We start from the raw sequence: 25,453 nt of genomic DNA, 5'->3' as shown, positions 1-25,453 counted from the left end.
TTGTTACGATGACATACATAAAAGTGAGGAGATATATATATATTTCGTAATTTATATGACTTCCAGATAAATTTCATATATGTGAATAAATAGTATACGACTCAACAAGTTGATACTCCTAACTCATATTTGAATCCCCTCTCATGCGACGCGACCCCTTATGCGAGGAGAAAATAACTGCGAGTCCTGCACCTGTGAGGTTGGTTGCTGGTAAGCTCGTTGAAGGATTAGTTACGCCGTCAAGAGCCTCCTATGAGGGTGACAGTGGATAGATACCCCTAATTTGTTTAGGCCAAAAACGGTTGAGCTATTCAAGTTCAAGTTTAGCTTGTTGATTCCCCTACCTACCAGCTTTCATGAGTAATGTCATACACTGACTTAGACTTCGTTTGGGACGACTTTCTTACCGCTTCTTAAAACAACTTTCTACTACAAAAATTAAAACTCTTGTACTATAAATTTGGTTTAAGAAGCAGTAAGAAAGCCATCCTAAATGAAGCCTTAATCCATTACCAAGCCATGATTTTTACAGCAAAAAACAGAGTTCGAAACCAAAAGGAGAGGAACTATTACAATTTGAAGCCTGTAATTGAACATACAAAAATTCCTGCTGAACACAAAGACACTTCACTACAGGAAAATATGATAATGGATTGTTATCAGGTCTCAAATTTGAGCAATGAAGAAATCTAGAAATTGAGAAACCAGCAACAAAAGCTTAGTATTTTATAAAACCTGTGTTCCTCTTAGCTTTTCCCAAAATCGCTTCGATGTCTCCCTCGAACAGGTTGAGATTCTTAGCCAGGGCAAAGCCACAGTAGATGCCATCAACAGCAGCACTAACAATCCCTCCAGCATGGCCAGCTCCTTCTCCAACTGGGTACAATCCCATCACAGAAGTACTCTCATAGGTGTCTGTGTTGCGTAGAATTCGGATTGGAGAGCTTGTTCTTGTCTGGACAGTATAATTTTGGATTGATTAGTCATATATTGCATTCATCATAAAATAAATTTATGTTCGGACATTCTAACTCAGATTCTCAAGCCTTTGTCACACTACGTGAGGTCGGCTACATGAATCCTTTTTCTCCATTGTGTTCTGTTGAAAGTCAAATTCTCGTTTAAATCTCATAAAGAAAGATCATTTCTAATATTTTCTAAACAAGTCTTTTTAGGGCTACCTCTAACTTTCTTGATATAAGTCAAATCTAAAACCTCTACTTTTTCTAACCGGGTCATCGGAAGCCCAACATTTTATCTGACCAAATCATCTAAGGCGACTCTCTCTAATCTTATCTTCCATCGGAAAGCTGATGTTTTGTTACAATATATTCACCCAATTTTTTTCCCTTTTATATCCTCTAAAGTTATATGAATGAGAAATATTAGTTAAGCTGCAATTGTTAGAAATATTACTACAATAATGTTAGATTTGAATTTGTGAAAAACAAATCAAAACTGCAATTCAATGTAGGTAGCAAATTTATCATTCTCTTACAAAAAAATTTTACAATCTTACCTCAACGCCATGAAGCAGGGCATCCTTGCAAATATAGCCAGGAAGCTGGCGGTTGGATCCCACGATAACAAAGAGAAAACAATAGAAAAATTTCATTAAAAAACGCTAAACTTTAAGAACAAAATAAAGTTCACTGAAAAAAACCTCTTTGTCAAAAGCTGCTATTGAATGTTGCAAGGCTTTAGTAATGTGAGTTGGAAGCAGTTCATGAAGATTTGAGGGTCTAACTCCTAATCTGTAGCTTGATTGCGGTAGAGAAGTCACTGAGAAGTTCAAAAAAGAATTCAGAAGCAGAAATATATAAGAAAATTATACTCATAGAAGGCTAAACTTTCACAGAAAATTTGGCTTTGACCTGATAATTTATTATCAAGAAAATCAGTAACTGTCTGTGCAGGAACAACAAAATTTCCTCCCCCAACCATAGCTGCTTTTCTTTCGTAGTGTCTCTGAAATAGAGAGAAACAGCACAAGATAAATTTAACTGTAGTATATGACTTATGCAAAATCTATTTACATAAGTTAACCAATCTAGATAGGGGTTCTTGAACACATTGATTTAGGATTCTAATATTTGGATCTATCATTTTATGGCCCTTAGATTGCAATCCATATGCAGCCTCTTTCTATTCTAGCTATTGGCCCCTCTTTTTTGGAACTTTACTCTTTATTTTTTAAATAACTTTGATTTGTTTCCATAATAAGCTTTATCGAGAAATCTAGAAATAATTCCACACTTTATACATAATCAAGCAATAAAATTTAAAGTAATCCTTTCTACTTTTCTACATATTATCTGAGCAAGGTTAGGATTTATGTCTTACAACCTTTATTATTTTTCCTTTCTTTCTTCTTGTTGAGATTATTCATTATCTTCATTATGGCCAATTTTTTTAACTTCATTTCCAATATTTAACTAGCATGAATGGTGAAAATCAAACTAAAGGAGAACTTTAAAGGCTACAAGTCTCATATCACCTGAATGCGATAAATCATCTGAGAGGGTTTAAATTTATAAAAACTTTTTAAAAAGGATTTAGAAACATTCATCATGTTGTACATCCTCCTTCGGAGTCACAAGGCACAAAATTTATACTTTGGGACAAAACAGATCCCATAATCATGACATAATTATAAAATACTATAATGCCTGAAATTAGTGTGTTACTCTCCACTGCAAAAGAAATTTAAAACACCATCAAACAAATATACTATCAAGTGAAAAATGTTACCCTCATCTATGAGATCAAAACTGAGATTTTAACAACCAAGCAAGTTAATCATCATATATTGAGTGCTTTACTGTGATAAATGTTTATCAACTTGAGCCATATTATTACCAAAATTTCAAGATGACCTATTGTGATGATGCGATAATTCTCAAGCGATTTTGATGGGGACATCAGATTTCGACACGTGTACCATCACCGGAGGCGCAGATCGACGGCCACGATCCCTAGTCTCTACTTTTGATTTATTGGCATTTCATGTTATGAGTATCTTTTGTTTTCCTAGTTTGCCCCTGAAGGCATTATTGTTCTTATGTAGCCCTAAGGGCATTTCTGTCTTTTTTCGTTATGTTTAATTTTACCTCCCTATATGAGGTATCATGGATTGTAATAGCTTAGTTTTTTGGATGAAATGAAAATTTTACTCTTGTTCTCTTAGTGAGTTCATCTTCTCCCACGATCTCTTAGTAGTTCGCCTGAGTAAACTAGATCACTTAGTGAGTTCTAGCCTCCGAATTGTCTATTCTCGTGGAAGATCAAAGAGGAAACGAGTAAGGTTAGTAGATCCGTATTCGTCGCCACCGTGGGAAATTTCCTTCTTCATTTCCCCTTGCTCTTGCCGCCGTCCCCTCCACACTTCCCTAGCCACCGACCTCCCCCCCCCTTTTTTCCATTAATTCCTTGATTTTTAATTTCAAATTGGGTTTAAGCTCTTTCCTAATTGGTTCCCTATCATTATGGGAGCTCATTAATGAAATTAACTCCTAATTTGAAATTCAAATGAAATCTCCCTCTCATTTTGAATAATAGGAAGTTACTTAAGCCACAATTAAATCTGAAATTAAAATTCAGATTTAATTGAATTTCTTACTTAAACATTGGGCCCCACTTTCATAACTCCCAACCTCTCTCCTCCTCATATGACCGTCCACTCCTAATGGACTTCTCTCACCTCCAAATGACATAATAACACCACAAATTCAACCCAATTTTCTTCCTCTTTATCCGCCCCATTAAACCCGTTGGAATTAATTTGAATTCATCAAATTAATTCTCTCCATCCCTTACTAAAAACTGAATTATTGCTGAAATTTTCAGTTTTGTCTTTTGGAGTTGTTCTCTACTTGCTCCCACAAACCTTCAAGACAAAGTTCTCCCCCCCTATACCCGCCGCCGCCTACCTTCTCCCCTCATATTTACATGGTATTCGTACTCCCCGGCAAGATGCATGGCGGATCCTGAAGTGGATAGCGGCTTAGTCCTCGACGAATACGGAAGCATACACATAACTCGTTCGCCGTTCTTCGACGTCGGGTTTGGACCCGACAACAACGTCAGAGACTATTTGAACCGCATCCTCTTAACACTCGTGGATGTTGTAGACGAACAACTTGAAGATTACGATTGGATCATCCGCGGACATCCACCGGCTTCTCCAATTCCGGCCTCCTCCCCGGCGGCGAGTCCCCTTTGCGTCACTTGTCTACTAGCGGCGTCGGTGAGTTTGCTCGCAATCCTCATCCGCTAACCCCTCCTTTCGAGAGTAGTTAGAGGACATCGAGGTGAAGGATCTAGGTATTAAATGTGTGGCTTTTCGTTTTCTTAGCTATTTGCATTGCTTTAATTTATTTGGGATTTTATTGCGCAAGGATATGTAATTTTCAATTGTAGTGAATTCTTTTTGCTTAATTTCTTGCGAAGATTCTTAAATGTTGATTGAGTAAGTTGGATGTTATAGTTGAAAGCAAAGAGAAATACTATTATTAATCTCTGTCGTGCAATTCCTAATTCTTGCATGTTGTATCACATCAGATTTGTAGAAAGAAAAATTGTGTTTGAGTTACGTGCATGACTCAGTAATTACTTCGACCAAGTTTATGTCTAAATTTTAAATTCTCTCATACGACCAAGTTTAACTGTAGTATATGACAGTTCTATCTGAAAATGTCTTAAAACTTTGTTTGCATGATAATCAAACTTGTTTTGGTTTGAGTCAGAGTCAACAATTACTACCAGATAGAGTGAAAAATGAAGCATTTCATGCTAAATTGTGGAGCCTATTTTCCAATAAAGAATCGATTTCAGATTAATATTAATGAGTTAGTTTTATTAAGGATGTTCTGAAGATTTTGTTAAAGGATCATGAGACACATAAGTTAACCAATCTAGATAGGGGTTCTTGAACACATTGATTTAGGATTCTAATCTTTGGATCTATCATTTTATGGTCCTTAGATTGCAATACATATGCAGCCTCTTTCTATTCTAGCTATTGGCCCCCCTTTTTTGGAACTTTACTCTTTCTTTTTTAAATAACTTTGATTTAATTCCATAATAAGCCTTATCGAGAAATCTATAAATACTTCCACACTGTATACATAATCAAGTAATAAAATTTAAAGTAATCCTTTCTACTTTTCTACATATTAGTAGAGCAAGGTTAGGATTTATGTCTCACAGACTTTATTCTTTTTTCTTCTTGTTGAGATTAGTCATTATCTTCATTATGCTCAATTTTTTTTAACTTCCTTTCGAATATTTAACTAGCATGAATGGTAAAACCAAACTAAAGAAGAACTTTAAAAGCTACAAGTCTCATATCACCTGAATGCGAGAAATCATCCGAAAGGGTTTTAATTTTTAAAAACTTTTCAAAAAGGATTTAGAAACATTCATCATGTTGTACATCCTCCTTCGGAGTCACAAGACACAAAATTTATACTATGGGATAAAGCAGATCTCATAATCATGACATAATTATAAATATTATAATACGTGAAATTAGTTTGTTACTCTCCACTACAAAAGAAATTTAAAAGACTGTCAAACAAATATACTATGAAGTGAAAGATGTTGCACTCATCTATGAGATCAAAATTAAGATTTTAAAAACCAAGCAAGTTAATCATCATATATTATATGAGTGCTTTAATGTAATAAATGTTTATTAACTTGACATAGATTATTACCAAAATTTCAAGATGACCTGCTGTGATGATGCGATAACTCTCAAGCGATTTGCAGAAAGGAAAGGGGTGTTTGAGTTACGTTCAGGACTCAATAATGACTTCGAGCAAGTTTATGTATAAATTTTAAATTCTCTCATACGAGCAAAAAAGAAAGAATGATAGTAATGCTCGACACTCCAACCTCCAAAATACTTGCCATTAAAACCACTAAACCCCAAGAGACTTACTCTACATATTATTTCCTTAAATAAAGGCAAAAACCTTTTTCCAAAGGTAATATATAGTGCAACTAATGCATGAAAGGACATATCAAAGAAAAATACTAAAAAGTCCATGAAAAGCTCCCAAACTATGGAAGATATAAAAAGTCACCAAAAAAGATAAGGCTATCTGATGGAATCAGAAGGGCTCAATACAAAATAAATTGATAAACTTAAGAACTTCTTCAACTCTCTAAGAAAATCATCTGAATCATGCTCTACAGCTCAGAATAATACGACTCATAATTCTTGTATTTTCAACCTTGAATGATTCCCCTCACACTTACATCCCAAAGTTAAGAATCAATGACCGCATGATCAACCTTGCCAACTGTGGGCTCCGAAAATTCGGCCCCGGCCTCCCCGCCGCGCGATTTCCTTTTTTATTTGAGCGAGGGGAGTTTTAACGAACTAAGTTCCGGGGTAAATTTTGGAAGGCAGATGGGTTTGTAGATAAGACACTACCCAGAGATTTCGCCCTCATTTTGTGAGGACTTTATGATCTGAGTTCTGGTTTCCTATAGGCGCAAGCCCCTATAGTTAATTACCTCTCCCGATCACGAGAGAGAACTTTCGATTAAGGCTAGTCATCAATCAGATACGTAATATGCCAAAAGAAATCAACTAGCAAGTTTTCTCATCAAAAGACTTCACCAACCCACATTCAAAAATAATGTAAGCAAATTTAGAATAATTTATACCATTTAGTTTGAAGAGGAGTGTTGAAGGATTTTAAGATCCACAAGTCAACCAATTTTGATAGGGATCCTTACGCACACGATTTAAGGATTCTAACCATTGTATCAATCCTCTTATAGCTCTTGCATTGCAACACATGTGCCTCATTGTCCTATTCTAGTTGTCGACCTCTCTTGAGAATTTCTTTCCTTTTTTTTTAAAACAACTTTGATTTATTTTCATTGTATGAATTTTAGAAAAGTCTATAAATACTTTCATACTTTTTACAAAATCAAGCAACAAAATTCAAAATAATTTCTTCATCATATTTATTATATATTTCAACTACCCTGAGTGATATTAGAGATATTAGAGTTGTAGGAACTCGCCAATCATAATCATATTGAAATATATAACTGCAATATTAATATAATTTTGCCCATCAATTGGTGAACTCATATAAATTTTTTTATATTTGTACATTGATCTTCTTTCTATAATTTTTTGCTCTCAATAATTGAATTATATCTCATCTAATTCCCACCAAGTTTTCCTGAATATTAATTTACATTCATAACATAACATTACATTAAAGTCTAACCCTCATATAAAAAGAAGAGCTCAAGCAAAAAGACAAACATATTCTTACTCAAAAGATATTAAATCCTAATGAAAGAAAATAACTACTACTTTCCTCAGAATTGGCACAAAGACGACTAATAACATAAACATAAACTTTGACCTAAATTAATCATAGACTAACTGCTAATATACCACCTATAATGCTCCAGCATCATATTCTACCATACTTCAACTTAGGAACATAGAAATTTCAGATTTCAGGTTTTTTTTTTTTTTTGCATATCAAATTTAATATATGCAATATATACACTAACAAGAGAAAAGAAATCCAATAAAAAACTTCATATGTCAATGCCAGAAATAAGAATGACAAGAACCTGAAATTCAACTCCACAAAGAGGCCCATGACTGCCGAAGGGAGCAAAGTCATTCGACGATACGGTAACAACAATGGCCGCATTAGCCCATCTTGACGAACGACGAGAAAATGACATGCCATTGATGCAGAGCTCAGATGAATTTGTGCTAGTTAGCACAACCTACCAATAAATGATTAACTTAAAAACTTATGGAATCAGGAAATGCCTATAAAAAAGAGACATCATGATACTTACCTGTCCACCAGGGCACATGCAAAAGGAATAACAGCTTCTAGATCGATCCTCCAAACATGAATTCACAATCTCATCTCCTTCATTGACATATTTAACAACCTTGTAATCTGCTACAGGTACCTTTCCACGACCTAATTGAACCTCAGCGGCTAGTGAAGAATACTGGACGCGAATATAGCAGATAGGCTCAGGTTTTAAGAAAATCAAAAACATACTTCCATCAAACTTAGGCTTCGTTTGCTTTTTTACTGCTTCTTAAAGCAGTTTTTTAGTTAAAAAATTAAAAATTTTGTACTAGAAAGCTGCTTTAAGAAGCAGTAAGAAAGCCGTCCTAAACGAAGCCTTAGTATACCATTACAAAAAAAAATTGAGTATATGTTCAATATAACATCAAACAACTAAATTTTATTATTTTTCTCACTACATGAGGGTACTCAACAAGCTCAACAGTTCAAATAGAGATGGATTGTACCAATAATAAATTTTCCTAGACTATAAATCCTACACAGAAATCAAACACTCTTCTACTGATAATCCAAAGGCTTGTACAAGCAACATAGGCAGCACAAACGAGAAACTAAATGGAGACCCGAAAACAAATATATTCCCATATCCCTAAACATGAAATATTAGATTTTTTTTAACATGTTTCAGATCATAATTATGGACCTCAATGAGGTTTCAAGAGAGACTGTTAGTTAAAACAGTACCACACATTTGTTAATTCAAGAGAAACAGATTTTAGACCATGCCCCAAAACTAACAATCAAAGATGAGAGCTTGGACTCTTAAGCCTGATAGCTTTCTTACAACTGATCAATAATTTATCAGCACTAAGTTGAGTTCACAATGTAAACACGATAAGAAAAAAGTGGCGGTTGGAAAATAAAGGATTATTGAAGGATAAAATGGAAGACGAAAGCTTTAAAAGATTATGATGACTATATGAAATCAAGTTATGGCATACCTGTATTTTGTTTATTAGTTCCTGCGGATGCTCGATTCGTAAGCCAACCTATGACATACAATAAGAATGTAAAAAAAAAGATTGATTAATTTTAAAGCACATATATAAGTTGAAAGAGACTATATAGCATGCCGCAGGTAGTATCAAGGTTTGGGATTTCAAATGCAAATGCAATGTAAAGAAAGACTAATCTCAAAGTTATTTCAAGCAATTACAAAGAACACATCAAATGATCTTGAAAATCTATCCTCCAATAAACATGAATGTACCTAAGAACAAAAGGAGCCATACTTTCTAAAAAATAGAGAATGGTGGTGTGCAACAAATCATACAATATTTATTGGTGTACCTTAGATATAGACATTGTAAGGTGCATTGACAAGCAACATATCTTATCTTTTTTTTTTCATTTTTTTTCTTTTTTAAATTATGGTACGATAAAACACATCATGGATTCCTCTAAGACTGAATTAAGATTGAATGTTGGAAGCTCATCTGGATAGGAAGAATACAAATAAAATTGAAAAACTGAAGCACATACATAAATTCTCAGTGAATGATTACTCAAACAAAAAATAGAGCAATGCAAGCAATTTTCAATTTTAAATGACTAAAAAAGTTTGGCTCTTCATCGATTATCTTCTGGTAGGAAGAATTCAACTGCAACAGATTGCAGTTGACAGACAACTCTAGCTGCTCTGAAAACCTTGAAGCTCATCTTTTAGAACTCAGCAGAGGGAGAATCTGGGGACACCAGCTTGAAGAATCCATGAACTCAAAGGCGAGGAATCTGGGAACACCATGATGGAGAATCCATTTATATTAACGCAAAGAGTCTAGGATTATTGGGACGAAGAATCCATAAACACCACTTCATACGACTAGTTTGTGCGGAATCCACAATTGATGAGTCGAGACTTCGAAAAACTAAAAAGAAGTTTGGTTCGAACTCTGGATGCATTATGAACAATGTGTTTACCTCAATAATTTAAGCTGATAGTAAATATATTAATGTTCACAAATATAATTTGATTTAAGTTTGTTGCGGGTTGAGAAATTCACAGTGATAAAGTGAAAGAAGTTTACATCTTAGCGATGCATCAAAATTTTTCGATTATCAAACTTGCAGTCTGGTAATAAGAGAACAACTTACAGCAAAATCTTTAGGGACCATATCCACATTATGCTGTAGAAGCATTTGATAAACATCTCGGGCTGAATGCCCAACTGCTAAAACAACTGCATCATATGGCAAACTATGGCTATTAGATCCACACTCATCTCTAGCATTAGAGACCTTGATTCCAATAATCTGTTTGTTTTCCACAATAAGATCATCCAACCTTGTTCCAAACTTTATGTCAACCTACATTATAATGAAAAGAAAATTAGAAATCCTATAAAATCATAGAAAAAGGCATATGGAAAAACATGTACTCAAACAATTATTAAACTGAATTGCTCACGCCCAATTGAACTAAATGCTGTCTAAAGTTCCTGAGAATTCCAATCAAGCGATCTGTTCCAAGATGAGGCTTTCCATCAAGAAGAATCTCTGGTGGTGCTCCAAAATGAACCAGGGTCTTCATGACCTGATAAGGTTAAGATCCCCCAATTAAGAAATGTGGATAGCAGAGCAATTTTAAATAAATATAGATAGGAAAGGAATTACTTATGGGACTGACTCCTGCAACAACTGAACATTTCAAAATATTCTAAGAACATTTTATGATGACCTTGAAAACAATGAGGGTGAAAGATACCTTAATAGGCTCATAGACAATATCCTTTTTCTCTTTCTTTATGCTCTTTTAATTAGGCTCATGAGTCAATTAATAGGACACATACTTTATGGACCCACTATTCATCTAATATGTAGACATAAACAGGTAATGATATACCACACATCACCAATCAATTACTCCAAAGACACATGGGTTCACAATATTTGGTGCTCTTGTTGCGACCCACATGCTTGAAAAAAAAATTATCATTAAAAAACCATCACGTAAAGAACGCAAGAAATCCTTTAACATAGACAATTATGCTAGTTGCAACAACAATATCGAGCCAATTAACCACCCAGGAGAGAGCTCAAACTCCATTGGATTAATTGTTGTCACTATGAGAATGTTCCACAAACAACTTGCGCAAATTGAGTTCTTTATACAACCTTTTATGCTAGTCAATCTCAGCTCCGACCACCCCTATTGTTCCTTCCACATTGGTAGCTCTACCCAACATATCTGGATCCCACAATACCCACATCATTAGTCAGATTGACTCCACTATAGGTGGATTCAGTTCGAAAGCAGCCTGTGTTGAAGTTGGGGTTGTTTATCAACAAAAGTGGCCAAAAAAATTAAACAACTTGAATTTTGTCACTTTGTTTTCTATGTTGCGTCAGGAATGTTCCTAATAAATGCTTAGTTAAGTATATATTACACCATACATGGATAGCCTTTTTTTATAACAACCCCTCCCTACTCAAACTTTAAGCAAGGTGGACCAAGGATATATCAAATTCCTAAAGGTTCTGGCTGAACCAAGTGGCTCAGCCTCAACAACCAAGATCCTCTTTAGATTATATGTTCCATATGGATCAATCCCAGCACAACCCTCCTTAGACTAAATATTTCATTTGGCTACCCTAACATTTAGGTAAACTTGCTACAGTTAGTATTCATTCCATACGGCTCCATTTCAACATGATCGCCAACACGCCACAATTGAGGATAAACTTCATTAACAAAATCACGCTATGATTGCCTAAAGTCATGAAAATATAAATTAGTCAATCAACACTCACTAACCAGACGCACTCCGATTGAACTTGCGATGGTGCATACCTAAGCCAGCCTGGTGAAAGGTCCCAACCTAATTTTTCTCATGGCATATGCTCCATATGAAAATCAAAGTATGAAAAAGATTAATTAAGCACCACCCATAACAAACGATAAACTTCTATCCCATTATATATAACTCTTTCCTTATTGCTTCTCTTTCATAAAATTCCTCTTCCCTAGAAGCAGTTAGGGTAGAGTCATATGAGAAAAAAAAAAAAGAGGCACCTTTTTTCATAAAGAGGAAGAGCTTTAATAGGTGAAAATGAAGATAGATTCACAAAGGAAGACAACTAAGCAGATGGAAAAGGAAAGATGAAAAAGGTGGCGAAATAGACAAAGAATACAACCACAACGTGTAAGAAAGACCCATGGAGAAGAATGAACTTGTATAAAAAATACTTCATCCCATGAAGGAGACGGAATAGGTTTAGGAGGTTTTTGAGAAAATATTTGCATGTGAAATGGGAGAGAAGGGGATGAGCACTGAGTATATTACACTTAACATAGACTACAATAACAAGATGCCCATCTACAATATAAGAAGATGAAGCATCTCCCCTCATCCCTGAAAGAGATGAGAGCTTTCCCCTTTCATAAGATAAGAGCGGTCTCTTTAGACGCATAGAAGAAATTGATTGGAGCAAATACCGCCAAATTAGATGTCAAAATAACTTGAAGATACGATGTGCCCTTTGGAGACAAAGGTCTTTTCAAAACAATCACACCTTTCAACAAAGTTCTATTTGAGGGATGTAAGTCGTTGAAATTCACATCCAAAGGTAGCAAGTATAGATCAAATAAGTCAAAGAACCTTCCCAATTAACATTATTTATAGACCAAAAATCATGAAAAGTCACTCTAATGCCACATGGAAGAAGAAAATCTAGTAAATGATTTGAAAATGCAAGATGACAAGGAGAAGGGAGAGTAAACTAGCAAGTGAATCATAAGTTGCCACATGGAAAATTGAAGGTGATTTGTCACATTAGCATCACAGAGCACTAGAGCAGCCGCCCATCACCGTCAAAGCACCATAATAGTATCCAGTGAACACAAGGCACATGATGAAATCAATCAAGCTCTCCCCGCAGTGCTCCATAAAGGAATTTGAGAGCTCTTACGCAATATAAACAAGCATTGCACAACTTTGAAGGGTCCACAACATGTTTAAGTTTATGTTTTGGGTACTTAGAATTCTACTAACTATGCTTCATTGCTACCATTCATGGTCTAACGGGATGAGTGAAAGTAACCAAACGCCATCTTGGTTGGTTGGGTTCATCCAGACCAATCTCCTCTATGATTGTGCTCCATGTCATGCTCGGCCAACCATGTTTGTTAGGGTGCCATCTTAGCAGACACTTTGGGCAAAATTAACACACCCAGTCTTCCATGCCAAGTACGTTGAGAATAGAAAGCTGTAATTATAGTGGAATGTTATTTAATTTCACTTATTTTAGTTCCTGACTATACTATAAATATGCAAACCATCAAGTGGTAAGTTAGGAACACATTGAATGACTCAAAAGTCCTTATTAGACTTTTGAGATGGGGCTCAACCTCATTAACCCTGACGAGGATTATCCTAAATAGATATTTCTCATGTGACTTCATTAGATTAGGAAATAACTATCTATCGCACTAAATAGATGTTTATCATGTAACTTCATCCCAACAAGACTGCCAACATGCCATGGTTGAGGCATTAACTTTATCGATAAGACCACGTCAAGATGCCTAAAATCATGATAATGGGCTCCTCCCCCCCTAATGTTTATCAAATTGTTATATAAGTATAATTGACCTCTTGATTGTTCAGGCATGACTTAGCTTAATCGTCAGCATATCTCATTATGATCTATTCTTTAATGGTTATATAATTGGCCTCTTGATCGTTTCGGACATGTCTCATCTTAATCTTTAGCATAACTCATTATGAGTTATTCAATGGCAGCAATTTCTCATAGAAACAAAGTTCGAAAAGACAAGTAAAAAAAGAAAGCACATACATTTCATATTTCATTGTTGATATAATCTATTTTTGCATAAGCCTCATAGGCTAACAAGCTATACACATCTAATTAGTCTTGGATCAATTTTTGTCCTACTCCTCGTGCACCCATATATACTAAAAGAGCCGCTCTTATTGAAATGAGGTGCTAGCAAACGTTATGGCCTTACAATCACTTATAAAATACTATATTGGAACATGGAACATAATGATCAAAAAGTATGAAACAAGAAAAATAAACCATTAAGATGAGAAGCCAATTATTTATAAACAACTAATTGGTCAAATGCAGATAATGAACCCTCTCCACCTGCCTATAATAGAAGAAAAATCGAAATCAAAACTTTCAATCAATGAATTTAGTAGCTTCTCTTTGCACAACCTGCAAACACTAAAAGATAAACAACACAGCTTAATACAATATGTAATTATGAGCAAAAAAAATCTCTAAATGCATAAGGTTTACAAATTATTATCCAATTATAAAAAACAAAAGAAAATCTTACAGTCAAAACACTGTCACTGTTCCTCCCTATTCTGGTAACCAACTTCCCATCACTCCATGTACCTGCACCACCCTGCAGTGGATAAGTACCTTCAACGTACAATACAGCATTAATTCTGAATATGCTTCCAGATTAGCGAATCGAAGTCACAATTATAAAAATAAAAAATAAAAAATCTCATAAGTAATTACATTTCAATATATAAACAGGAAAACAACAATCATTATGTGAAATATCTTGACATAAACATTAATAGAAGGATTATATCATAAAAAGAAGTGAGATGGATTGCAAAATGCAAGGAATCAGAGAATAGAAGAGAGAATAATTGGTGAAAAAATATATTAAGTGCAAATCAAATGATGGTAAGTAGAACATGGAATTCCTCAAGAAAACACAACTAATTTGGTATTTTTCAATCACTTTAGGAACTAATCCACTTAGACAACTCGACTTTAATAGCTAGAGCACTTGTGATGAGAAATTAACACAGGCACAAGTCTTTTTTACGTTAGATGAAAAAGAGGAAATAAGAAAATTACAACTGAATCTCATATAAAGAACTTGGGTCTGTTTGGTTGGGGCTTTGGATAAGTTAAGCAACGGCAAGCTAAAGGAGAAGATTGCAGGATTAAGCCATAAGGAAAGAACATAAGCTCAAAAGTTGTCTGGAGGAAAAGATGAGATGATTTATATATTTTTTTTAAAATAATTTGCTTTGTTTAAAAAACACCAAGAATAAATTTGAGGTGTTTTTAATAATTGAATTTTTTTTTTCATCAAACCATGCCCAACTCCGCCGAGCCAAGCGATGTGCTTGTCAAGGAACTCCAAGCATTCCTCGCTTGCAAGATTGAACAAGTATGGATTATCCACCATCTTGTATGTGCTCTCGCCACACTCATGCATCACGAACAACACCTCATCAATCCAATTGTCACTGTTCGCGACTTGGTAGGAATCAAATTTGTTGCGGACGAACATGTCGATTTTGGATCTATCGGCTTGACTCGACTCCAATAGACGCTCTCTCTCGTGCCATGTTTGAAGGGGTTGTGATCTAATTGTATAAATACGAAGAAGCAAAAACTGGATAGTGAAGTCAAAGTCCACTTAAGAAGACAGGGTCATTAGGTGCTTCTGTTTAAGAAGAAACTGGGACAAGTGACTGGTTTTTATTTGATAGCTTTTATTTTATATTAGAAATAAACAAATTTTAAAAGAAACTTAAACTAAAAATAAAAATAAAAGAGATCGCAAAGGGACCTCAAGCTTGAGTAGGAATTAGCTGTATTAATTAGTTTTTAAGTTAATTAGCCAATAAGTGTGGGGAAAAAAATCTCTAAATAGGCCCCATTCTTCACATGTGGGGGTAAAAAAGAAAAAGAGAACTAGAAAGAACGTTCTTGCATTTTCTAACCATCGCCACTGACGATCATAACCCGCTATTGCTAACGACCATAACTAGATATTGTCATCAACCACCACCAACTATTGTCGCCAACAACCACCATCATCATCGAGGACCGACATCAGAAATTTCTACCATCTCCAAAGTATTAACAATATTTAATAATGTTGCTGGGTATAAAAGTCCATCTATGTACATCTGTAAATTCTATTGGAAAAATCAAACCCTGTTGTTGAGTATAAAAGTCTATTTGTGGACATCTATAATCACTATTGGAGAAATCAGACTCTATTATTGAGTATTAACTATCAAACTTGATTTTTTTACTATTCCTCTTCCTCAACAATGAAGAAAGGAAGATCTTTGTATCACTTATTATCTAGTGGATTTTAAAACCGGGTCAGGCCCCATGGTTCTTTCCCTTTACAAGTTTTTCACGTAAAAAAAAAATTGTGCCATTAATACTTTCATCTATACATGCTAAATTTTTGTACCACGCTCAGACGTAAAACATATATTCTACCAAATCAAATTTCTAGCACGCAACAAGAGTAATTGTATCATAAACAACCATTATAACAACTACTTTGAGCCTAATATCAACAATTGTCACATCAAGTATGATGTTGACTACAACATTCACAAAAACTATAGTATCAACAAGACACAAGATAACTGCGGAGACGCACATTGGGACAAATGGTCAAATAAGTTTGCAGGGAAGAAAAAGGATTGTGATCGCATGAAGCAACAAGGTGAACGCAGTGACGAAGGCCCAATGCAAAAATGGAGGAAAAAATGTTAAGCTGGCCTGCTTATAGGAAGAGCTGGGCTTAAGCTTTTCTAGTTTAGAAGAGTTAAAAATTGCTATTTGTTTGGGCTCAAGTTGACTTAAGCTGAGCTTAAGACCCAACTAAATAGCAAAAATGTTTGAACAAAGCCTTCAAAAGAACATGATGTATCAAGCCACGTACTTCTATAATCATGCCAAATCAGTATTAAGCTATAAAAAATCTGTACATAAGAAGTCCCCGGTTAACCCTATTTGGAAAGCATAAGAGGAGAATACATAAGCTTACCACTTGCACAAAAAATTTTAATGACTAATAGGATTCAAGAAATTTAGGTATTTTAGTTATATTAGTTGATGTACATTAAAAGAAAATAATGAATAAAATAAACAACAGTTTTAAGTTTTTATCTTTCCTAAAAGATAAAATCACCTCAAAGATTATAGATCAAAATAAAATAAAATAAAAACTTCTGTGATGGGGTATACGGTGGAAGAAGCAGGTTCACAAAGCTTAAAACTCCACAGGAGGACAATACGAATGCTAAGGCAAAGGCCTGAGAAACTATTTCATTGAATACCTTCTTCATCCCAAACCTGGAGAAGATAAACAAGCATCCAAGAGACCAAAACTGGCTCTTAGCTACAAATGTAAACTGCACTATTGCAGCAGCAGGTCCCAAACGACTAAAAATAGAAAAACAGGGAAGTGGAGCAGCAACAAAACTAACAGAAAGCTGCAAGCTGCTTCACAAAATGACTTAATAAAATAAAAGCTAATTAAGGTAACTAAGTAGTATTTAAGAAAACTAAGTAGTATAAGCTTAATAGGCTACTCGGTGACGTGATGCACCGCATCATTCTCCCCCACTAACTGAAGAATCTGAATCTAAAGATGAAAGATTCGTGGGAGCCGCATCCGGTGGGTGGTATGCTGAGAGGTCTCCTATATTGAACGTGTTGGACGTATTGTAATGGCTGGGTAAATCCACAACATAGGCGTTTGGATTTATCTGTCTAAGAATTGAGAACGGTCCAATCTTCCGTGGGCTTAATTTGGAGTAAGACCCGTGGCCAAAGCGATCACGCCTTACACGAATCATAACCAGGTCTCCCACCTTGAACTCTCTCTTCTTGCGGTGCTTGTCTGCTGCCTCCTTATACTTCAAGTTGGATTCTTCAAGTTTCTGCCGCACCTCTTGAATCATCTGAGTGAATTGTTCAGCAAAGTCAGCGGCTGGCTTGCTGTTACACTGCGGAAGCACAGCCACGTCAACAGTGTGATTCGGGTGCTTGGTATAAACCACGCTAAAGGGACTTTTCCCTGTGGATCGATTGGTCATGCTATTGTAAGCGAATTCGGCTTGCCCCAAGAGTTCATCCCACAATTTCGGGTGGTCTTGCACAAGACAGCGTAGGAGATTACCAAGTGTCCGATTCACCACTTCGGTTTGTCCATCCGTCTGAGGGTGATACGCTGTGCTTAGTTTGATTTCAGTGTGTAGTCTTGCCCATAACTCCTTCCAGAAATTGCTAATGAATTTAACATCACGATCGGATGTTAAACTTCGGGGAACGCCGTGTAGACGAACCACCTCCGAAAAAAAAACACGTGAGACATTTAAGGCATCGAATGTCTTCTTGCAAGCAATGAAATGGGCCATCTTGGAAGAACGATCAACCACCACCATGATCGAGTCATGTCCACGCCGAGTACGCGGTAATCCCAATACGAAATCAAGACTTAAATCTTCCCAAATAGTGGTAGGCGTAGGCAACGGCAGATACAAACCACTTAACTGTCCACCGGTTTTATAGCTTTGGCAAATGGGGCACCGTTCAACAAATCTCATCACATCCCTGTGCAAATGTGGCCAAAAGAATCTACTTCGCAGCTGTAGATACGTGTTGTTCCGCCCCACATGAGCAGCGAGTCCCCCACAATGAACCTCTTTGATGAGCTGCGGCCTCCACGAGGACTCTGGAATGCAAAGCTGTGTATGACGAAAAAGGAATCCATGTCTGACAGCAAACTCTCGTGAAGCACTCCCATTTGAACATTCTTCCCAAATTTTGAGAAATCTGCATCAGTGGCATAAAGCTCTTTTAAACATTCTAAGCCTGTAATTTCGGTTTGCAGTTGTACAAGCAGCGATGGTCTCCGGCTCAAGGCGTCCGCAACCTTGTTGTTTGCACCCGATTTGTGCTGTAACACAAAGGTGAACCGTTGAAGAAATAAAATACAGCGGGCATGCATCCTGTTAATGCGCTTTTGTTGATTTATGAATTGCAGCGCTCGGTGGTCACTGCACAGGACGAATTCCGAATGGAGCAAGTAGGATTCCCACTGCTTCAAGGCCCGCACCATCGCATATAGTTCTTGTTCATAAACACTCCATTTTTGTCTCGATGGGCATAGTTTTTCGCTGAAGAACTCTACCGGCTTGTTTTCCTGGCTTAAGACAGCTCCGATTCCCACCCCGGAAGCATCCGTATCCACTTGGAATGGCTTATCGAAGTTGGGTAAGACCAACACCGGTGATGATGATAAGGCTTCCTTTATGGCAGCAAAGCTATCAATCTGAGCGCTGCCCCCAATGAAACTGTTTGAGTTTCAAGCAATCGGTAATGGGAGCCATAACTGAACTGAAATTTTTGATAAACCGGCGATAAAAGTTCGCAAGACCATGAAAGCTGCGGACTTCCGTGAATGAGCTGGGCGTTGGCCAATTCTGTATAGCTTGCACCTTGCGAGTGTCAACTTGAACTCCTGCAGTTGGGTTCAAAAATAACTGATTCTCCCGAAGTACAAGAAGGATTTCTGTCAAATGCCGCAGATGTTCGGTCAGTGATGGACTAAATACGAGTATGTCGTCGAAATATGCAACGCAGGAAACGTTGAGGAATGGCTTTAAGACTTCATTCATTAACCGAAGGAAAGTCGAAGGTGCGTTACACAATCCGAATGGCATCACCTTCCACTCGTATAACCCATGTCGAGTCTTGAAGGCCGTCTTCCACTCGTCACCCGGTCGGATGCAAATTTGGTGGTAACCGCTACGGAGATCCAGTTTTGAGAAAATAGAGGCTCCTGCTAACTTCTCCAACAGTTCTTCAATCCGCGGTACAGGAAACCGAAACTTCACAGTGATTTTGTTAATGGCTCTGCTGTCCACGCATAATCGCCAACTTCCATCCTTCTCGGGAACCAAGAGTGCGGGTACAGCGCACGGACTGAGACTGGGTTGGATCAAGTTATTTTTCAGCAACTCATCAACTAGCTGTTGGAGAATTTGATGCTCTTTCGAACTTAAGCGATGATGTGGAAGGTTTGGCAGTGTAGAACCTGGAACAAAATCAATTTGATGCTGTATAGTCCTCAAAGGCGGTAATGAGGGAGTTGAAGATTCAGTCAGAACATCGTGGAACTGTTTCAGCAGAGACTCGAGGGCGGGCTGAACACTTCCAGTTGTGCTATCGGCAGCCTCTTCCTTAATCACCAAGGCGAACAGGGGCACTTCCTCCTTCCAATGAGTTAGTAAGGAGTTGCCCGAGACCAAATGCAATGCTGGCCGAACATTATCAGGAGAACCTTTTACACCCGCAGCATGTGGTAACAATCGAAGCCGCTTACCTTTCCAGTCTAGTGCATACGTATTGGCTCGGCCATCGTATACAGCACCAACATCGAACTGCCATGGGCGACCAAGAATTAAATGACTCACGTCCATCTCCACCACATCACACAACACTTCGCAGCTATAATGTTTCCCAATCGAGAATTGTACCCGGCACATATCTGTCACTAAGATCTCCATTCCTTTCTTAACCCATCCGATCTTGTAGGGATGCGGGTTCTTTGTAGTCTTGAGTTGCAAAGCTTGAACAACAGCCCGCGAAATGACATTTTCCGTGCAACCGCTGTCGATGAGTAAATCACAAACTTTGCCGCCAATGGTACATTTGGTTTTAAAAATGGCATGTCGCTGAGAATCTCCTTGTTGTCTTGGGACTAAGAGAAGTTTCTCCAACACACATATCAGCGGGTCCCCTTCATCGCCGACAACATCTTCCACATCAACATTTTCCTCTTCTTCCAGTTGCTCAGGGTCAAGTTCCCCTTCTCCATCCAGTAATTGTAGTTGCTGTCGATTTGGGCACTCGTTTGACTTATGCCCAGGTTGGAAGCACCGAAAACACTTAAGTCCCTGCGGCCGTGGATAAGGATTTTCTTTAAGAGGGAATTTCGGCTTGTTGAAGGTCTTAGGATCAGTGTTCGCCTTTCCAGACGGTATTAATCCGGCACCATCATTCAACGGGGATGTTTTGCGGAAAACAGGGGTCTGTTGTTTGGCAACTTCATCATTCGGTTCCATTGCAAGACGTCTATGTGACTGACTTCGAAGTTGTCGGGTAAGCTGAATCTCGGCTTTCAATGCAAAATTAACAGCTTGTGATAACGACCAAACCGAGTTCAATTCCAACTTGTCTTGAATGCTATCTTTCAATCTGCCGATATATCGCGCTACCAGCTGATTGGTAGTCTCGTTTAAATCATTGCGCGCGGACAAACGGTAAAATTCCTCGGTGTAATCGCTAACAGTGCGCTACCCTTGTACACAGTGTTGATACTTCAAATAAAGCATTTGTTCAAAATCAGTTGGGAGGAAGTGTGACCGCAGCAACTGTTTCATTCGCATCCAATTCCGAACTGGACCCCTTCCCTCTCGTCGTCGAGTTTGCAGCAGTTGAGTCCACCAGGCGCTCGCGCCACCCTTGAGTCGACAGGCCACATACTTCACCTGTTTCTCAGCTTCGATCTCCATATAATCGAAAAAGTTCTCCACAGAGCGTTCCCAGTCGAGATAATCTTCGATGTGTAACCTGCCATCGAAGAAGGGAATATCAAGTTTTACGCGAAACTCACCGTGATGTCGTTCACGTCCCAAGTGACGCCGGGGTCGTCGCTCGAAGGCATCAACGTCGGTGTCCGACAAGTCTTCCGGAATGAAACTGTCAGGTTCTTCTTCGGTCTCCGACCAATCTGGAATTAGTGTAGCACGACGACGCCCTCTGTTCCGATAGGCTCGTCCTCCGCCGACTGGTGTCTGAACAGGGGCCAATGGTCTTCCCGCCTGCACGGGAACTTCACCGGCTCGGATAGGTGGATCTCGGCGAAATGCGATAGTGAGTCGTTCTATCGCCACTGCCAAATCATCCAATCGTTTTTCTACTCCAGCGTGTGCGGCCCAAAGCGCCTCCAGACTTCGGTCATCCTCACTCGTCACACGCTTGCTGGACTCTGCCATCTCTCCGAGCCTCCGGCTCTGATACCAAACTGATGGGGTATACGGTGGAAGAAGCAGGTTCACAAAGCTTAAAACTCCACAGGAGGACAATACGAGTGCTAAGGCAAAGGCCTGAGAAACTATTTCATTGAATACCTTCTTCATCCCAAACCTGGAGAAGATAAACAAGCATCCAAGAGACCAAAACTGGCTCTTAGCTACAAATGTAAACTGCACTATTGCAGCAGCAGGTCCCAAACGACTAAAAATAGAAAAACAGGGAAGTGGAGCAGCAACAAAACTAACAGAAAGCTGCAAGCTGCTTCACAAGATAACTAATAAAATAAAAGCTGATTAAGATAACTAAGTAATATTTAAGAAAACTAAGTAGTATTGTGAAAAAAAAATTTTAATGAGTAATAGGATTCAAGAAATTTAGGTATTTTAGTTATATTAGTTGATGTACATGAAAAGAAAATAATGAATAAAATAAACAACAGTTTTAAGTTTTTATCTTTCCTAAAATATAAAATCACCTCAAAGATTATCGATCAAAATAAAATAAAATAAAAACTTCTGCTTCTACCTTGCAAAAGTAAAATTTTATATCAGCAAAAGTTCTCATTGGTAAATTTCGAACAGAGTAGACAAACCTAATTCTAAAATATTCATAAATAATCAACTTTGATTCTACTAGAAACTCCAAATTGACCAGAAACAGCCGTTTTTCAGTTGGGATTTTGTATTAAGGCTAAAAAACAAATACTGAAAAAAAAAAAAGCCTCAGCATGTGGCTATAACACACTTTAGCAAGTTATGCCAGGTAGAAGAACCAGATTACTCAGCATTGCTACGAAATCCCAAGAAAATATTCTTAGAAGAGAATAAGTGACTATCAATCAAATATAAGCTGACACTGTAAGTAAGAAATAAACACACCTCGCCAAAGCAGAAGTTGCTTTCAGGTTGCAGAGCTCTTCGAACTACTAAGGCACCAATATCATGCCCTCTTTGTTCAACAGCTTGACCCCTTTCTATCAAAGTGACATCTGCTCCAAGCTCACTAAGGACAAGGGAAGCGAATAAGCCAGACGGTCCACTTCCCACAACAGCAACTTTTGGCCGTTTAGCGATCGAGGAACGGTTAAAAGACTTATTGTGAATGCCATCCCTTGCTTCCTCCTGTTTGGTACCATGTTGGTTGTCTACCAAATTATGTACAATGCTAATTAAATCAGCAAGGACTTTTCTGGATGGCATATATTCTATAGACCCAAGTTTTGGCTCCAATCGTGAAATGAAATCCGATGCTCGAGGCTCCAGATTCAAAAGTTTCTTGACATCCATGTCCACGGTGTAAACAAACTGAGGTTCCTTCAACAACTGCAGCAAGTGTCAAACAAAAGGGTGCAAATTGCTGTAATTCAGGAAAAAGATATAAGCACACATGAGATGAGGATTCCGGACCTTCTAATTCCAAAGCTGAGTCATGAACAACACATAAGGAAGAACAACTTAGCACTGACGGTGTATGAAATCCACATACTCACTGTTAACTAATCAACTACTTCAAACAGGTAATTTTTCTCACATGCATGAATCACAAAGGTACAAATTGTAAAACCATAATTTTTACTTTGTTTGTACGTACAAAGGAAGTTCTCTAGCTAGATTGATCCACATAAGAAAATTTTAAATATTTTTCTAGCTGTACTTGGACTTCATTTTTCCTTCAAGACAATCAAAAATCTTCAGAGGCAAGATGATATTAAAATTACATGAATTAGCTGCAATAAATAATACACCAGAAGCAAACAAACTGTGAAAAGTATATAAGGATAAAGGAGCATTACATGCAACATAAAGCAACATTGATCATAGTTGGAACAACAGTAATAAGATTAAGCGTTTGGTTAGGAATCAAACAATTTCATCAAACGATTCTTTATATGAAACAGAAAAAACATGTAAAGTTCGTGATAATGCTATATTCCTGTTCCAGTTTTGTTTTTATGAAACATCTCAAATGCATATTCTAGCACATGATAGCCAGAAATGGATTTCAATAAGCTTTGACTGTAAAAATCTAGCAACAGAATTCAAATACATAGACAGCAAATTAATAACCTAATTTTCCCAGACTTCGTAGATGCAAGTATGCAACCATTACATTTAGATGGAAGACTTTTACAGACTAATGGGACAAATATCTCTTAATAACTGAACAGAAATTACCTTCCTTGCATCAAAAGACTTCCGAACGACTGTAAAAGCTTCCATTGGCAGCATTGAGGCCACCTAGAGCAATAAATTCTAAGTTAGACAATTAAGGCAAGAGGAAATACACAAGAACGATTTTGCAAGTATACATTATTAATTACAAAAATAAAGAAAGCAAGTTGTGAGATAATGATTACCGGGAACTCGAGGGCCTTGGAGATTGATTCAAGAAGAGGGAGAGAAACGCCGACGAAGTCCTTGCCGGGATCCTTGTGGACGGGGATGGCGAGCTTAGAGAATCTCCAAAAGCCCTCCTCCTTTATCTTGATTTCCGTTTGTGTTAGAGTTTTATTCATCCTCTCGAGCTTCTTCTTCTCGGAGGGGTACCTTCGCTTCCCCGTTCGCTTGGAGGATCGAAGCGTTGTGCATTTAATTGATTTCTTTGAAGAGCTAAGTGCAGGTCCCCGCTTTATGCAGGGAAAAGAAAAAGGCGTCTGAAACATAGGCGTATGATTAGAGCTTGGGTAAGAAAGGCAGAGCGTTAAAGGCTGAAACTTGGCCGCCATGGCAATGGCCCTCTAGTTGCAGAGGCTGCAATGGGCACTGGAGATAAGCTACTTGATAGAGAGAGCCATATATGTGACGCAAGAGCCTGTACTCGCTCTCGTAGGCTGGCGCATTGCGGGAAAATCTCTCTCGAGGGTTACAGAGATAAAGGATAAATCTAACGGATGACGGACCTTAAAGACGAGAGATTATTACGTGCTCCGGACTGTTCATTAGTTCATCCTATATTTGCTCGAAACAAGCCCTCTACCTTCCTTAGCTGCCACATTAGCAACCATGACTTGGTTGACTGGTCAAAACCAGTCAACAAGCCATTTGATCCTCTCTCAAATGGTCAACTTCTCCTATAAGCTCCAAATGCTTTCTCCCAAAGCCTTAAATGTCATTCAAACAACTTCTCACATTCCTTCCTTGCCACCTCAACCTCCTTGACTGGTCAAAGAAGTCAACCAACTCTAAAACTTATTCAAATGATCAAACTTTTTCAAATTCTCTCCCTCCTCTGAGTGAGCTGGTCATAAGCTCCCATTTAAACTCAAAAGCTCACTTAGAGCTCTCCTAATCAAGTCCTTTTTGTAGGTAGATTTCGCAATGCTTGGGTTATGATTTGACTTAAGTATTGGAAAAATCCATTTTCTTCAATGCGCTTAGATGTAGGTCACATGATCTTTGTAAATTTGCATGGTGTGGATGTTCATGATGTGCTTTGAGGGTTAGTGATGTTGGTTTATAAACACATACAACTTATATACAATTATGGACAACAATTAAAGATGAGATTTAGGATTTTAAGGAATTATAGAAATTTGGATGCATATCCAATAGGGGTGAGACTCATAACATTTGAACATAGTGACATTATCTATTTTAGTTTAAGAGTTTACTGATATTAGAAGCCATTAAGCTAAGAAGTTTAATTAACCCCAAAATCAACCCTTAATTAAGCTTAGAACTTCAAAAATTCATAATATATTCAATTTTAATCAAAATATTTTC

General features: G+C 37.4%; 1 protein-coding gene across 1 annotated transcript; it reads right to left on the bottom strand.

Annotated features, from left to right (window-relative positions):
* Nucleotides 1-544: 544 nt before the first annotated feature.
* On the bottom strand, nucleotides 545-24,635 carry LOC110100307 (uncharacterized protein Cbei_0202). Its single transcript, XM_020827750.2, has 13 exons — nucleotides 24,088-24,635; nucleotides 23,906-23,968; nucleotides 22,610-23,053; nucleotides 14,182-14,253; nucleotides 10,285-10,410; nucleotides 9,972-10,184; nucleotides 8,819-8,866; nucleotides 7,852-8,013; nucleotides 7,615-7,776; nucleotides 1,875-1,968; nucleotides 1,664-1,782; nucleotides 1,520-1,564; nucleotides 545-955 (listed from the first exon to the last, which is right to left on the bottom strand). The coding sequence occupies exons 1-13, from the start codon at nucleotides 24,454-24,456 to the stop codon at nucleotides 719-721; spliced, it is 2,154 nt and encodes a 717-aa protein (XP_020683409.1). The 5' UTR covers nucleotides 24,457-24,635; the 3' UTR covers nucleotides 545-718.
* Between the last annotated feature and the right edge of the window lie 818 nt (nucleotides 24,636-25,453).

This window comes from Dendrobium catenatum, unplaced genomic scaffold (assembly GCF_001605985.2).
Source record: "Dendrobium catenatum unplaced genomic scaffold, ASM160598v2 fragScaff_scaffold_1220, whole genome shotgun sequence".
In the NCBI taxonomy this organism is placed as follows: Eukaryota; Viridiplantae; Streptophyta; class Magnoliopsida; order Asparagales; family Orchidaceae; genus Dendrobium; species Dendrobium catenatum.
The sequence above is the reverse complement of the archived record's forward strand: the minus strand, read 5'-3'. Positions and strand labels throughout refer to the sequence as shown.

Excerpts from the sequence above, each read along its gene's own strand:
- LOC110100307 (XM_020827750.2), bottom strand. The coding sequence starts at position 24,456 with ATGGCGGCCAAGTTTCAGCCTTTAACGCTCTGCCTTTCTTACCCAAGC. Across the intron at positions 23,054-23,905 it reads AGTCTTTTGATGCAAGGAAG|TTGTTGAAGGAACCTCAGTT; the intron begins GTAATTTCTGTT and ends CACTTGCTGCAG. Across the intron at positions 7,777-7,851 it reads GCATGTGCCCTGGTGGACAG|GTTGTGCTAACTAGCACAAA; the intron begins GTAAGTATCATG and ends ATTTATTGGTAG.